General features: G+C 40.6%; 1 protein-coding gene across 1 annotated transcript in view; it reads right to left on the minus strand.

The window, feature by feature from the left end:
* braf (B-Raf proto-oncogene, serine/threonine kinase) overlaps window positions 1-16,765 on the minus strand; it is a 32,371-nt gene extending 15,606 nt beyond the window's left edge. The window contains exons 1-3 of the mRNA XM_038278637.1: window positions 16,533-16,765; window positions 5,991-6,092; window positions 5,626-5,913 (exon numbers count right to left, since the gene is read on the minus strand). Of these exons, the coding sequence (XP_038134565.1) occupies window positions 5,626-5,913; window positions 5,991-6,092; window positions 16,533-16,676 (534 nt within the window). The 5' untranslated portion in view covers window positions 16,677-16,765. The remainder of the gene's footprint in view (window positions 1-5,625; window positions 5,914-5,990; window positions 6,093-16,532) is intronic.
* Between the last annotated feature and the right edge of the window lie 285 nt (window positions 16,766-17,050).

Below are 17,050 nucleotides of genomic sequence, written 5' to 3' on the forward strand. Positions count from 1 at the left end.
TAGAGGATAAACTTCAGCTTTTTACTCCAGTAAAAGTGTAAAAGTAACATTTTTTAAATGATTTAAAGTATAAAAGTAAAAGTGATGCAGGAAAATCTGTTACGGCCAGAAGCTTTGCTGCTCTACCTTATTAAAGGAACATTTTGGCACAATTCCGGATAATAACTTCCTTAGGCTTCATTTTCTTAGTTTTATAACTAATGGTAACAGTGTCACATTTAAGTTTGCATCATCTTCCATTGGAGGAGTTCTGGATTATAGAGCATATCCATAGATGAAAAAGTTTAAAGACATTAACTTTTTTTGTTTTCAATTGTGCTAAATTGGTAATGACCTGCTCTAAGTGGGTTAAACCTTGTTAAAACCTGTCAGCTAAAGGCGTGTTTTAAGTCAAATTAGGCAACCATAACCATGACATCATCATCTGATGGAAAAGCCATAGCCTTTTCAAAATAAAAGTCTATTGTTGTTTGAATGTTTCTCCCTTTCAGAAGGCAGGGAGCAATGTTAATTTGGTCAACCAGGATGATGATGAAAATATTTCGTTAAGACCCCTTTTTCCAGTGACGATGAGGAGATGACGCACAAAAATTGTTTCAAGAAAACAAAAATATGACGAAAATAAAAAATGATTTTCGTTAACGAGACTAAGACCAGACAAAGAGAAGATTATGCGTCGTTGCCGTGGGTGTCCGTACATGGCGCCTGTCCCACAGTGCCTCGCGCTGCTCAGTCAGTGGTAGCAGAGGGCTTTTACTCCTAGAATCACTGGTGGTAGTTAACCGTGGCTAGCTCAGCTTTGCAGTCATTGCGTCGAGCTCAGATACCGGTGTACAGTTTTTTGGAGGAGTGGGCGAAAAAAAAAGCTTGGATGTATGGAGCAATTTTGTTTACAACGTGAAGGACAACACCAGAGGAAGGACGCCAAATCTCACACGACAGCTGATGAGCTAACATGCTGCTATAAGGAAAAAGGTGAGGATTGGGTGGGCCTGTAGTAGTAGGAATGGGTGTGTGAGAGGCGTGCAGGCGCGCATGCATGTAGATGTGTGTGTGCCTTCCTGTGCCTGTATCTGTCTGTCTCTCTGTCTTAGAAGAAAAAAGTTCTACTGATACGCTGGATATTAATCGTTTAAATTTATTCCTCCAAACTAGATTCCTGACACAGTGACACCACAGCCAGATCAGAGGTTGGGGAAGGAAGGGAAGTCTGTTGCAGAGATGTTTGGAGCCCCCCCACCGTACAAACCTGACTCCAAAGAGCAGAAAGCCCTGGAGAACTCAATGGCAAAGTGGACTGGGGATTCTGACCTGCCTCCAGGGACCACTGAGGATGAAGACTTTGTGGATATGATGAAACAAGCCGACAAAAGGTTCAATGTGTGCAGTGGGATATATGTTAAAAAGAGAATCAGTTCTATTCTGCACAGTGTCATACAAATAAAGTAGAGAAAAAGTGAAGCAGTGTGTGGTGAAATTTGATTCTGTACAGGGTTGACTAAAATAAAAAAAATTACTAAAATGACAAAAATTACTAAAATAGGACTAAGACTAAAATTGATTTTCGTCATTTTGACTAAGACTAATTTTAAAAAATCTGATGAAATTAACACTTTTAGGGGGGGGGGGGGGTGTTTGATTGGCAATGGGGCTGTTACATCTTCATCTCTATAAAACACTGCAGGTAGTGACACTTTTTTCATTAATAAACAGATGTGTTAAAGTATTAAAGTTTATTACTCCAGTAGAAAAATAAATTCTACTGGTTTAAAAATACTTTAGAAGTTCAACTTAAGCTTTTTACTCCAGTAAAAGTGTAAAACAACTTAAAGTATACAACTTGTTTAAAGTAAAACAACTTGTTTTAAAACAACTTAAAGTATAAAAGTAAAAGTAATGCAAAAAAAAAATGTTGAAGCTTTACTTTAGCTTTACCAGCTAAAGTAAAGTATAGATAGCAAACATTTCTACTACAGTATTTGTACTTTGCTACTAGATGTCTCTGGTTTTCAGTCTTTTTCCATTTGTTGCAGAAGGAACATGTTGAGGTCAGATGCTTTTCGCAACCTTTTCTTGGAAGCAGGAAAACATGTTTAACCGGTAAATTTAAAAAAATAAAAACATTAATTTAATCCATGCATTGCAAAATTAACTGAAATTTTTATAGTTACTGATAGAAATCTTTTCGCTTTGAGCACAAAATGTTGCTTAAAATCGAATTTAAGTATTTGAGGCTGAACAACAGGATTGTTTATATATTCCTGCCTGATCCAATAATGCAGCCATGGACGCACCAAAACATTGCAATGACACACGTTGGTCGACCTTATTTACAAATTAATCTAGCAAAGATCCTAAACTAAACAGCTGAGTTTTTGTGCTGCTGTTCTGTCAGACCAGCATACCTATAGTAAATATGCATGCACAACACGTCAGATTTGCATTTATCCCTTTCGTTTTGTACGAAAAATAGACTTTAAACTACCTCAATGCGCGTGTATCCCTTTAGTCCATTTGGTCATGTAAAAAAAAAAAAAGATTAAAAGTCGTAGGGAAATCAAACTTAAATGTCAAATCATTCTGGCTTAAATATACATTATATAAATTTACTTTTTATCAGACCATATTGTCCCAAAAGTTAGAAAATTTCTATAAAAAAAAAAAAATCCTGCCTTAAAAAAATTTTTTTTTCCGTTATCTTCTACAGGCCAGTTAGTTCTACGTCAGCTTGAACACCTACATTCGGCCAATCATATATCAACGGTCATCTGTCAATCCATTTTTCGGTCATAGCATCTTGATTCATATGTTGCAGCTAATATACGCAACGGTTGAAATCAGAAATCAGAACCCTTTCCTTTCCCATTGAGTTGCGTCCCAGTGTTCACGGGGATGGATGTCTGTGTCTTCTGCAGGCGTAGAGCTAACAGAACTGGCAGCGTTGCGAGGCAAGGGCTCAAACATGTACGGCTGGAAGCCTTCTACACCAAACCAAGCTTCTGCCGCCCTGGCGTCCTCTTCCACAACATCTTCGTCCCCGCTTTCCTCCTCTAAATAAAAAATGGATGACGGAGGAGACTCATCCACGACCTCCGACACTAAACTCTCCTCCTCTTGCATGTTTCCTCTGTCCATAGCGTTCCTTGACAGCGTCGTTTCTAAGTCACCAATTTAGTGCTACTTGGTCCCAATAGAATTTCCCATTGGGAACCTGCTAGCACTAAGTTGCTAACTGGTTAGCAAGATGCTTCAGACAAACCGGCCACAAACAAACCGGCTTTGCAAACCTTCCGCCAAAACAATCCCGCCCCCTTGATAATCAACCAATCACATTCACTTTATTCACTAATGTAAAGTCGTGCACCACTCGGGAGAATTCCGAACTGCAACGGTTTGAACAGCCGCTTCCCTACGACTTTAAGGTCAGATCACCATACACTTCAGAAAACACCAAGCGTTGTTATATATTGGGAACCAGTGTCCATATTTCATCTTGACATGATGACCAGAGAAGAGGACGCAGCTTTTGTGAATAACAGCTGGGGGACCTCTGCAGCCCCCCCTTTTTCAGCAAAAGCAGTCACAAGCAGTCACATGGCGACTTTTGGCTGGTTCTCCACCACAGTGGAGATGCGACCCAAGAGGACCCAGATCTCCAGAATGATCAAGGAAAGTAACCTTTCAGAACCAAACTGCTGCAAACAGACCTTTTGCAACACATTTCTTTTGAGTTTCAGAACTTATAGAGCCAGACTGGATGAGATGCCGGCCTTGATGATCCACTGAGACAAAGAGGAACCCTGCTGTGAGCCACTAAGACAGAGAGAGCCTGCCTTGCAGTTTAGCTGCCTGATAAACTCCAGCTGGATGGAAACTCAAGCTTTCCAAATGGACATGGACAAAAAGGTTTGCAGGTCTGGCATGATTAGGGACAGAACAAACAATTTGTCTTTTGATGATGTTGATCATTTCATGTGTTTACTGATGAGTAACGACAAAGCTAACAGGATAGATCGCATGCTATGCTATGTTGTGAGCTGTTGTTGAAGCTTGGTCAAGCTTTATTCACTAAGGATTTAAACACTGATATAACATTAGTGTTCATGTGTTCCTCAGATGCTCATTACATTTCCATTACCAAGTATGACCAAGAGTCATTTAGTGGAATCCTAATGTCTATTCGCTGCTAGCTATTTCAAAGAGGGTAAAGAATCATTTAGCTAAAGGTTTTTGGTTCTTGATTAAGCAAATCATTTAATAAAACATTATTTGGCCAAATAATGTTTTATTCACCTCATGGATTTGCATTGTGAATTGGTCTGAAAACATTCCAATTTCTCTAAATTAGTGAAAAGCTAATTTGATCACATTCCAAATTCTTCCAGATAAACTTTGGTTTCAAACACAAAATCCATCTTAAACTGTAATATGGTTTTCAACCATGTCCCCCTTCCTCTTTGTACATAGTAGTTTAGTTTAGTTTTACTAGTCTTGGTTGAGAGTGTTAAACTGACATTTGACTTGGAGCTGAATGATTTTTGTTAATAAACTCTTATATTTTGAACAGAAGTTGTGGTGAATTTATTCCATGTATGTGCAGAAATAACTGTTTGACCATGATTAGTGCTCGAATCATTCTTTCATCTATTGTTCCAAAGCAAAGCTAGGATGGACTGTGTGTCATAAACAGTATATAACAGCTGAAATAACATCAGATTAAATGAGATATTTTCCCACCCCTACAGTGGAGGGCAATAAAGATCTTAAAGTATCAGAAATATTAATTCCAAGCTGGCAGAGAATTGAATAGAACATAAATTCACTATATTAATATGACATCTTACCTTTGTGGGCACTGAACTTAATATCCCAACAAAGGCTTCCAGCCGTACATGTTTGAGCCCTTGCCTCGCAACGCTACCAGTTCTGTTAGCTCTACGCCTGCTGAAGACACAGACGTCCATCCCCGTGAACACTGGGACGCAACTCCATGGGAAAGGAAAGGATTCTGATTTCAACCGTTGCGTATATTAGCTGCGACATATGAATCAAGATGCTATGAAAGAAAACATTTGATTGACAGATGACCGTTGATATATGATTGGCCGAATTTAGGTGTTCAGGCTGACGTAGAACTAACTGGCCTGCAGAAGATAATGAAAAAAAAAAACAACACAGGACAGGATTTTTTTTTTTTTAAATAGAAATTTTCGAAATTTTGGGAGAATATGGTCTGATAAAAAGTACACTTATATACATGTTTAAGCCAGAATAACTGAACATTTCAATATGACTTCCCGACAACTTTAAAGAGTTTGTCCAGCGTTCTTATGAGGAGAGTGAACTAGAGAGAGAAAGCTTTAAGATGCAGAGACAGAGCTTTCCTTTTAACAACCATTAAATAACCATGAACGTATTAGTTTTAGCTATAGATGATGAACCATTGATTATTCCTTGCTAACCGGACTTCTCCTTTAACCATTAACTGATTACTAAATTATTTGATGATTATTTCAATAATCGATTAATCTGATTAATTGTTTCAGCCCTACATGAAACTAAAAAACACTTCTGATATCTTATTGTTTTCATGCTCTCTATTTCAGCCTCCAGCCATCTACATACCACTGTCCTCTGTTTGTTGGGCAGGAACACGCGGACAATGGGCTTTTGGGGGGAGCGTGGATAAGCCCGTCCAGGGTCAGTGGGGGTCTGCAGGACTGCTAATGTGTTGGGAGCTAAGGGAAAGCCATGAGCTCCCCCACAGACTCCTTCGCCTCCGATCTTGACCTCCAACAAGCCGGGCATGGAAGAGGTGGTGCAGGAGAGGTCGGTGCCATTCCCCATGGCCTCCAGCAGCTGCTGCTCCCTCTGCTGTAGGGCATCCAGTTTGCTGGTGTACTCTTCATAGGCCTGTCAGGAAGGACAGGAACACAACGCTGACTGGAGAGCCTCCACACACGGCGTTTTCCTTACTGAACCGCTCTTACCTCAAGGTATATGGAGGGGGGGTTGTGTTCTCCTCCAAATTTCTCTAGCAGAGCTTCCAAGTGTTCCTGCGTCAGCTTTATCATTTGCTTGATGTTCCAGATCTGCAGAGAAATGCAAAAGCAGTTAACAAGCAGTTCTAATAGCGGCTTTTATTTGCACAATGAGCCAATTCAAAAAAAGTTAAAAAGATTCCACTGGACTTTGTTTCCAAGTTTTGAAGACGTTTCTCTTCCCATCCAGGAAGTTTTTTCAATTCAAAATGTCAGAAATAGCGCTGAGCTTCAGGTTTTATAGAGTGGACCAAAACAAAGCCTTGTTTTGGCTTAGAAGAGATGCAAATCGAACCTGATGAGCGGGTCCGCCCCTTAGGAAAAGGGGACTTTGTTTCAGAGACATAGACAGGTTTTGGGTATTACAGGCCAACAAAGAAACAAAACGCCCCCCATTCCCAGGGTTTATACATGAACGAGTAACTTTAATTGAATGCTTTTTAATGCTCTTAGAAATAATCTTAATGCCATCAACAAATACCCATGACTGATAAATATAAGTCATGGGTACTATATAGATACACATATATATGCACGGCAAAATCCTTCGTCATCTTCAACATGCACAGAATGCAGCCATGTCCCAATTTCCTCGTTTTCGCGCCACTTTGGTTCAAATTAGCATTTTCCCCCCATTCTCTAGCCTCAAGCTTCTTTTTCCAAAGCATTTTAATGCGATCGATTATCAAATTTAATGAATTTTAATGCAAGTTAAGGCCTTTATTTAAAAAATAATAATTTAATGACTTTTAATGATTTTTAATGACCCACAGAAACCCTGATTCCAGGGTGCGGACCCGCTCGTCAGGTTTGATTTGAATGCTTTCTAAGCCAAAACAAGGCTTTGTTGGGCTACATTTAAACGGTTGCATTTATTCTGTCAGGGAAAACTAATCCTGAGTCAGTTCAAAGTCAGGGAATTCTGAAATGATGTCAGACTGTGGAAACCCTGTATAAAATAACTATGTATAATGATTCTCTACAAAAGTGACATTATATTAATAGTATTATCTTGTATAAACATACTGTGACTCTAAAATAAAAGTTATTTATTTGTGACATTGACTTCTGTCTTGTGATTTATCTTAAGTTTTTAACCTGTCAAGTTTTTGATTTTTAACATTACAATTTATATTTTTCCAAGCACACAACAGTTTAAAGCAAAGTTTAGTTTGAAAAGAATGAGCAGGAAGGATTGAAAAGCATGTTAACATGGTAATGTAGGCTTGAGTTTATTATCTGATGCATGCAGATACACACCAGGAACCTGGAAACTTAAAAAATACTGAATTACAAAAAACAAAATATGACTATTAATATGACTAACAAAAATAAATATTAGGAACTTTATTTATGGGCAAGTAAAAATTGTTTATGGGCAAAGGAAATGTGAAAGTCACTTGCCCAAAGGTAAAAATCCTTAACGTCAACCCCAGGATTGGTAAATTTCAATAGAACAACAGCTAAATCTTAGGAGCAAAGGGTTTTACTTATGCAGAAGGTCTTCAATAATGGAAATCCGCATAGTTGTCTGATCCGATTCCCTTTTATGAGTGGAAAAATGCATTTAGCAAAATTTGGCACTTTTGCCCGATCCCTAAACCTTTGTGGACAAACATGCTTCAACTTATTCAGTCCAAATTTGCTTGAGTTCTAGTCAAGATATGGATCAAAGTAGGGCTGCAACAACGAATCGATAAAAATCGATAAAAATCGACTTTTAAAAGCGTTGGCAATGAATCTCATCATTGATTTTTTGTGTCACGCGATTAATGCATCATCCGCCGTCGTCATCATTGAAACGGGGGAAGAAAAAAAAATACGGCAGAGCAGGCCAGCGCCGCAGGTGAGCAAAGGCTGTTTTCAAAAGGCAGAAACGTCAACTGTTCTAATGACCGATACCGCAAACGCACGCTGCGTCTCAATTCGCAGACAGCCTGCACTTTGTAAAGGGAAAAAAGTCGTAACATGCAACTTTTGTAACTTTTGTTTGTTTGGTTTTAAAGTGGGGAAACGTAACGTTAGTTTCTCAGGTAGCTCATCTGATGCTTTCCTTACCTTGTTAGTAGGTTAAGCAGCGTTTATATTTTCTTTATAAATAAATGAACTTGTAAATTATGAGGGCAAGGCTTTTAAAGTTTAAATCTTCTGGCAAAGATAAAGTAAAGAAGATCCTGCAATTTATGGAAGTAAAGCAGAATAAAATCCAGCAAGATCAGTAATATGTCAATTAATTATCTGCCACATTTCCATGTAAATATCTGTCTTTGGAGGATGTGTTTTTTAACACCCCTAGTTCTCTCATTTTTATTCCAAATACAATTTATAATTTGAATCACAGGGCTATTTTTATCTCTATGGTTCAGTATTTTCTCAAGTAGCAACTTTAACTGCTATACTTTCCTGTCTTAAAAGGCAGAACTCTTCTAGTCTAAAAAAACTCATTTGTTGAAATGGGGGGACCTATTGTTTGAACCCCTTAGGTAGGGTGACCAAACGTCCGTATTTCCCGGGACATATCCGTATTTCACGTCCTGTCCCGGGCGTCCAGGGTTTTTTTTAGAAAGTGAGGAAATGTCTTGATTTTTTTAATTACCTTAATTGGACCATTAAATTTACAGGCAGTAGGGCACTGCGCACGACGCTCCGTGTGACGTAATGCCTGAGCCGCGTCAGTGCGGGCAGCCCTGTTCTTAATCAGAGGCTCTGTTCAAAAACCTGGGCTGCATCCTCCAAGGACGCGGTCTACCTAGACTGGATCCTTCTTAGTCCTTGAAAATAAGGAGGCCGGAAGTGTTTTGGCTGTGAATTCGAACAGGTCTACCCTTCAGCGGGTTTTACCGCCATAAGCTCTGTTGCTTAGCAACCGTGAAAGTTGACACACAAAGCAGGAAAAGAATGAAAACCGAAGTTTTCAAAACTGTTTGTTTATTTATTTATTTATTTTTTAAGTTAAAGTGAACAAAAACTACATTAACAAGAATCCAGAGTGGAATAAAGGTTCCAACCACCAGTAGCAGGAACAATTAAAATCAAATGTAATGATAGAAACCTTAGTCAGTTAAATAACCTGCTGCTGTCATTTTGCACATCTCTGATGTTGCTGCTATTTTCAAATATCCATTACTGGAAAAATGTCCATAGCTGCATATTGGTTATTTATTCTCCAGTTTTATATTGTTAAAACACTTCACGGTATTTTATTGTTTATATTTTAACTCTTCCCTATTATGTTATTCCTATACATTTTTCTAAGGTCCATATTTTTGTGACCATTTTCAATAATCTTTCTGCTGCTGTAAATTTGCCCATTGTGGGACAATAAAGGGATTTTCTATTCTATTCTATAAAAAGGGTAGAAATATATAAGTAAATCTAAACAATGTATCTACAAAATATATCTGCAAAATCTCTAATATTCAACAACAAAAAATACTTAGTTAAGCATATTGTGCAAAACAGCAATAAAAAAATTTAACTCCTATCAGATTTATAGTTCCCACTCTGCAGATAAATTAGATAATGTCCTTAAATTACAGCCAAACTCATTTACATTGTAACAGATAAAACCTTTAGATAAACCAAACATTACCGCCACATATCTGACTCTATAACCATTAAAACAACTATTTTCATTAACTCCAGACGGAACTATTCACAGACTGGATTATATTAAACTGAACTTCCAATTTTCACCACTGTTCTGCGCCAAGTAACCTTTCCTCTGATCACGGAGCAAATCCCGAGGATGAGACATTATTTCTTTCGTTGTGCTATTCATTCATTACAGGAATTGTTAAGCACTTTTAATAAATACATTTTGAATAAAATTATTGTTTGTTATTGGAGTTATTGCTGTTGACTTTTACTGAAAGCATTTTCTAATAAACCAACTGTAAATATAATGTTATTGTAGGATTACGTAGGTCTATGTTAAGTGAGTTCCCATGCATTGACAGAGTTTCCAATGGGCTTTCATGGTGTTTTGAAGTGTTTATTTTGAATAAACATTTGGCAAGGCTAAAATTTTCTTTACTTTTTTCTTCTTTTTTTAAATCACATACATCATTTAAAATACTGGTTCCACCTGAAAAAAAAATTTCTCCATGCCTTTCTGTCACACAAGTAGTTTGGAAGCTGTACTTTCTTTAATTCACATACGTAATTTCATCTAGAATTTGTTCTAAAGACCCTCAGGGCTTAATGGTTTAAGAAACAGCTAAAGTACTGAATACCTTCCTGGCATAGCTTTGCCTTTTCTGTACACTCCTTCATATTCGAAGTTTATTTTGCTTCTTGATGCATGTAAAGAAAAATCAAATCTACTATCTAAATCAAAAGTTGCGCAGTATAGCCTGATTTGTCTCAGCTACCAAAGCAGTGGAAATGAATGCATGCTCAAAGGGGAAAATAGCATTTTAACTCTCCATCTTTTTACCCTTATCTGAGCTCGGGTGGCAGAGGTAGCAGCAGAAGTAGGGAGGTTCAGACCTCCCTACCTCGCCAGGCACAGGGGCCAGTTGGTCTTAGGGAATACCAAAGGTTCCAAGGCCAGCCAAGAAACAGTTCCTCCCACCTGTCCTGGGTGTCCTCCTGGTGAGGCAACCTACCTGGAGGCCTCAGCCACCTCAACTAGCCCATCTTGATTTGAAGAAGCAGCAGCTCTACTGTTATTCCCTCGCGGATTGCCGAGATTGTCACCCAATCTCTACAGGAGGAGCCCAGACACCTTGCAGAGAAATTCATTCCAGTCATTTTCATCTGCAATCTTTGTCTTATGTCTTTTGGTCACAACCTAAAGCTCATAATCAAAGATGAGGGTAGGAAGGTAGATCGACAGGTAAATCGAGACCTTGGCCCCTGACAGCTAGAGACGGGTACCTTGCCCGCTTCTAGGGCTGCAACAACGAATCGATAAAATCGATAAAAATCGATTTTTAAAAGCGTTGGCAATGAATTTTATCATCGATTAGTTGTGTCGCGCGATTAATGCGTCATCCGCCGCCATCGTCATCACATCCACTTGACTGAAACGGGGGAAGAAAAAAAAATACGGCAGAGCGAGCCAGCGCTGTGGGTGCAGTGTTGCCACCTCAGCGACTTTTCAGACCCCTCCAGCGACTATTTTTCAAAAAAGCGACTAGCGACAAATCTGGCGACTTTTTACGGTGTCACTGGCGGCTTTTGGAGACTCTTACGTGAAAGCATGTATCGTTCCTACTCTGCCGTGGGGTGCCTCCCCCACCCCAACCCCGTTCTCCCTCTCAGCGCTGCATCGATTAATCGAAAAAATAATCGGCCGATTCATCGATTTTTAAAATAATTATTTGCAGCCCTGCCCGCTTCACTCTCGATGAAGACCCAATCTGCCTATGGATTTCCTGATCAATCTTCCCCCATTCATGAACATGACCCCTAGTAGGGCTAAAAGACTGAGCCAAACATAGGGGTGGGTTATCAATTATAACCAATTTATCAAGTTTCCCCACGTACAATAGTTAAAATAACTCAATCGCAGCCATTGAGTACAAATTTGCATAATAAAATGAAGCAGTCTGCATCTACTGCTCTGAGAGTTTTATTTTTCCCACACACTTTGAATGCATCATAGGTCTGTCCTCCCAACAGGGTCGCACACTACAGCAACCATTAACTGAAACATGGCGACAGCAGCTGTTTCAGCTGAGCAATATATGGCAGCGGTCTGGATTTCACGCCGAAGACGATGAACTACAGGCGCTAATTTGTAAGCCGTACAGCAAAAACCATTGCTGCAAAAGGTAGCGGTACAAATTTATTCCAGCACCTAAAAAGTCATCCGCTGCAAAATGAAGAATGTTATAAACCCTTCATGTCAGCGAAACACAATCGCAGAGGCAATCAATTTTGGTTTTATTACAATTAAAGAGTAGGTTGCCAAATGTTTCCCTCCAGCCCTTTATTTGGCGTTAATAAAGTGGGTTTGCAACCACACAGATAGGAAGAGAGAGGTGCTGCTAACCTGCAAATTCATGCATACAGGTAGAATTTATCACTTCTTGACAAACAGCTACAAAGTCCCTTGTTGCAGTAGTTAAGTCCTGCAAAAAAGGACTGAACATGAAAGAAGTGAAACCCTGTGGTGAAACATTTAATGCAAGGGAAATTCAAAATAAAATTACATTTGTAAAATTGGATTAAAATGATCGCAATTTTCATTTTTGACAAAATTATTTAGCCCTATTTGGAAATGCTGACTTCTACCTGCATGCATAGCTCTGTTTGCTTACAGGATGTTTAAACCCATTTTAAAGATATTACTGCTGCCTAAAGGGCTCGAGTGAAGAAAAATGTGTCTCTTAAGCCGGGATATTTTCAATCCTTGCACGCAGTTACAGCTCAAACTGTACCATGGTAACATAAGGGCGCAGGGGTTAAGGGCGCCAAGAGATGGTGCTGATCAGACTGATCAATCTGGAGGAAGCAGGGGAAGAACTCCCTTGTTTGCACATACGCACTGCTCAAAGTTATTCTAAATCGGATCGTAGCTCTGCTTCAACAGCAGGATCTATACACGACCACCTTACGATGTCCGACCAAATTTCAAACATGTTTGATTTTCTGCCGTCCTTACGATTCCTGATGGGGAGGTTTTCATGAGAGGCTGATCGCCCCTCGTTACCCACTCTATAGCTACGCAATGCAAGACGCTCCATGAGGCTATAAGCCTCTCAAAAATGATCTCATGGCTGGAGAATCAGCCTGAAAAGGGAAAAAATCTTACAGTGTACGCCTGGCTTTAGACTTTTGAAGTGTACCATTACTTGAACACCCATGTGATTTAAAATTGTCTTCTGTTAAAGCTACAGTGTGTAATAATTACAGGGATATACAGTCAGAAATGTAATATATTATACATAACTATGTTATTTATCATCATCTACGAGCTCAGCCTCTTAACCTTAATATTCGCGTTGCCTTAGAATTCGTTATTTATAATTACATAGGAGCGGGTCTCGCAGCCATGGAGGCAGACATCTTTGCGCTACGGCAGCGCAGAGCCAACAAACTAGCGATTGCGAGATCGCCCATTACGCTCGAAAGTAACTACGGCAAGTTGTTTAAGTCTACATGAAATCTATACCCTACACAGACTAATGAAATAGTATCTGTAAAATTATCTATGTAAACAAACCTCATCACTTGAGAAGGTAGGTGATGCGGACGTCGTGGAAGACATTTTGTCCCGTAACGCTCGCCGTACTGTTGGGGGGGAGAAGCGGTGGGGGGGGGGGGGGGGGGGGGGGGTGTTCATGTTGCTGCAGTCTGCAGTCTGACCGCTAGATGTCGCTAAAAGTTACACACTGTAGCTTTAACGCTTTATAGGGCACTAAGTGAAACACTTTGATAATCAAAATTTGAAGAAAATACTATTATTGGAATCCAGGACAAGACCTTATTACCTTTATAACATTCAAAAAATATAGATATTTTGATGGCAAAAATGAATGTTTATGTAATAACAAGAAAAGCCCAAATATATTAAGAAAAAATAACCAAAGTACTTCTAGAAGAAATTCATGAAAAACAGAGTGAAAGAAATACATTTTTTCTTTGGTCCAACATAACCTTAAATGCTTTAATGCTGATACTGGCACTTTAATTTTACCGTTTATAAACCTAAATATAATTATTAACAAGGCTTATTATCTTTTTAACTTTTCAATTATCTTTTTACCTTTTATTCTTGTTACTTTTTTTCCAACTTAATTTCCAGTAGGTAATATATCATTCAAGGGCTCATCTAATTGGTCAAATGCCAAAATAAGATGTACAGCCATGTAGCAGCATCTATGCTGAATGGCTGTATATAGATCTAGTGCTTCTAGACCTCACTGAGGGATGGGGGGGGGGGGGGGCTCCATTTGGAAGGGGGATGCGAGGGATCAACGATGCCAACTTGGCCTTTAAAGGGTTAAACCCTAGATACTCGATTTGTCCCCTTAGGGCAGGACATCTTCCCAACAGAGAGATGGCGCTCTAGACTTCCATCATAGAGCCAACAGGACCATGGCATCCACCTTGGCTGCACCTTAACATTCTCTCCATCAATGTTGTTAGTAAAATTAAAGCTTCCTTTGATTATAGATGTTGAAGGTCAGCCCACTTTAGAAACGACACAGTTTGGAGCAGTAGTCACACTTTAAGACAGGGCGGTACAGTACCAGCGTTTTACTCACATTTGCGCCGAAAACATAGATCTGTGCAAGCAGGGGCAGATTTAGGAAATGTGGGGCCCTAGGCAAAGACAGGCAGGGGGCCCTCTAAACTGAGAAGACAGCACATAAAACATCCCCATTCTACAGATAGAGACATGTTAATAGAATAGACATCCATTATCTGTTCTAGGTTGTGTCCCTCTCTTCTTGTCCCTTTTCTTCTTGTTTTCCTCTCTATGTTTTGTACTCAGCTGACTTTTCATGCTGTCTCTAAAGGAATGAAAGATTTTTTCCAAGCACTAAGCTCACTTAGCTGATTGCTCCTTCCTGTGTTTCCAAAAAGGCCAAAGTAAATAACCCAGTCCTTCTTTTCACTGTAGACAAGCCATGATCTGCTTCTCTGTTCTCCATTTTTCATTTGGATGAAATAATAGCTGCATGAATCATGACAGCAGACAAGATAGAGGAGAGCAGGAGGCGGGGTTACCAATCTACTCGCTCTGGAGAGCAGAGTTCGCCGATTTTAGATGTTGTCTCCAAAGTGCCCAAATAAAGCACTGATGGTGAGTTACAGGAGTTAATGCTACCCAAGCTCCATCTTATATCAGAGATCTGATTGTTCCTTATGTTCCTAACAGAGCACTTCGCTCTCAATCTGCAGGTTTACTAGTGGTTCCTAGAATTTCTAAAAGTAGAATGGGAGGCAGATCTTTTAGTTATCAGGCTCCTCTCCTGTGGAACCAACTACCACTTTTAGTCCGTGAGGCAGACACCCTGTCTACTTTTAAGGCCAGGCTTAAAACTTTCCTTTTTGATAAAGCTTATAGTTAGAGTGGCTCAGGTTATCCTGAGCTATCTCTATAGTTATGCTGCTATAGGCTTAGACTGCTGGAGGACATAGGGACCCCTTTTTCACTATTCTGCTTCATTCTATCTCTATTCTCCCACTCTGCAGAATCTGTCAGTTCAATCTCTAACGTTCTGCTCTCTCTGCTTTTTCTCATTGTAGCTTCATCTGGTCTGTTCCTGTTTGGCTGTGACTCCATCCTGGAGAGAAACATCAGCTGTGCTGCTGCCATCAACATCTTTGTTTCTAGATGTTGGAGATCGGCCTGTTTTCCAGTGTAGTCCTGTTTCTCTGACTGTGTCTAACTGGATGTGCTCTCTTCATCCTCTGACATGGGAGCTGGCTCGGAGCTCGTCTGCCTGGCTGTGTGTTTCCTGGACGGGGCCGCCTGTGGAGCTGGTTGACAGCTGCCTTTTGTATCTATGCTTCTTTTTCTATGTCTGCTTCTGTTCCCTTGAACCCCAGTGGGCCTCAGCAGATGGCCGCTCACACTGACCCTGGTTCTGCTGGAGGTTTCTTCCTGTTCAAAGGGAGTTTTTCCTCTCCACTGTCGCTACAAGCATGCTTAGTGTGAGGGATTGCTGAAGAGTCAATGACTTGATGCAATCAGCTGGTTTTCCTTAGATAGAAAACTTTGAATCAATCTGACTGGATGATCTGGTGAACTGGAAAGTGACCTGAGATGACATGATGTGAATTGGAGCTATAGAAATAAACTGACTAGAATTTGGGGCCCAGACATGTTGAAGCTGACTGAGCCTCCAAACAAGGCCCCAGCATTCAGACAGCAACTTATAAAAGCTGCACAACTTTATGCTAAAGTCTGACAGTCTTCCTCTCTACTAAAACAGGACAAGGATCTATAAAAGCTTAGAAAATAAATCCTAGATAGCTTTGGTTTGCTAAAGTTTCCATAGCCTCCTGGTTGATGATTTAGAGCTGTGTTTATAGAGCAGGCAGCTGTCTGGAAGGAAAGGACAGGCCTGATGCTTCCTGATCAGACGCTCTTCCTGCAGCTGGGACAGAAAAAAAACCCATGGTGTTTAGGAAGGAGCAAATGCGGCCAACAAGAAGCACGACTTCAGCTAGCCTCCATCAGCACAATCAGCCGTGAACCATCTGGATCAGATGAAGCCCTCTGCACTCACAATGCACAGGTCTCCGCAGTCAGCGGGGTGAGCAGCGGCTGCGCTTCCCGGCTGGAGAAGCAGCAGCTGGGATAAAGCAGGCCCCACATAAACACTGACTCCTCCGGAGGAAACTTCTCTCTCTGCCGCTGCATCTCGCTGCCTCACCGGGACCCAAGCGGACCGGGCAGGTTCCGTTTCTGGTCCCGCACCCAGCGTTAGCATCCCCCTCCCCAGCCGGTGTTTCCTGGACGTTTCCATCCCATTAGCTCCACACCAAGCGGGCTAAGTCCTCACCCCGCGCCGCCGCAGCGCTTACCTCCTCTTCCTGCGGATCTCCGTGAACCGCCGACGAGCACGAAGAGTCCAAACCCGGGCCCAGCTCCTCCAGGCCGCTCTCCCGCTCCGTGGCGTCTCCGTTGAAGACGGGCGGTGGAGACTCGGCGCTGCTCAACGCCGCCATTTTAAACTGCGAGAAGCTGAGGCGAAAATAATGAAGGAGAAGGAGGCAGCGGCGGGCTGGCTGTGAGGGCAGGAGGGGGAGACAGAGCGGCTCCACCTGACCTGCTGATCCCACGCAGCCAGCCTGCTCCACTTTATTCAGCACATTAAAAACATCTGAAATAAACACACACTTTATTCAGCACGTTAAAAACATCTGAAATAAACACACACTTTATTCAGCACATTAAAAACATCTGAAATAAACACACACTTTATTCAGCACGTTAAAAACATCTGAAATAAACACACACTTTATTCAGCACGTTAAAAACATCTGAAATAAACACACACTTTATTCAGCACATTAAAAACATCTGAAATAAACACACACTT

Source organism: Cyprinodon tularosa, unplaced genomic scaffold (genome assembly GCF_016077235.1).
Source record: "Cyprinodon tularosa strain WSP-4 unplaced genomic scaffold, ASM1607723v1 ctg1424, whole genome shotgun sequence".
Taxonomy (NCBI): Eukaryota; Metazoa; Chordata; class Actinopteri; order Cyprinodontiformes; family Cyprinodontidae; genus Cyprinodon; species Cyprinodon tularosa.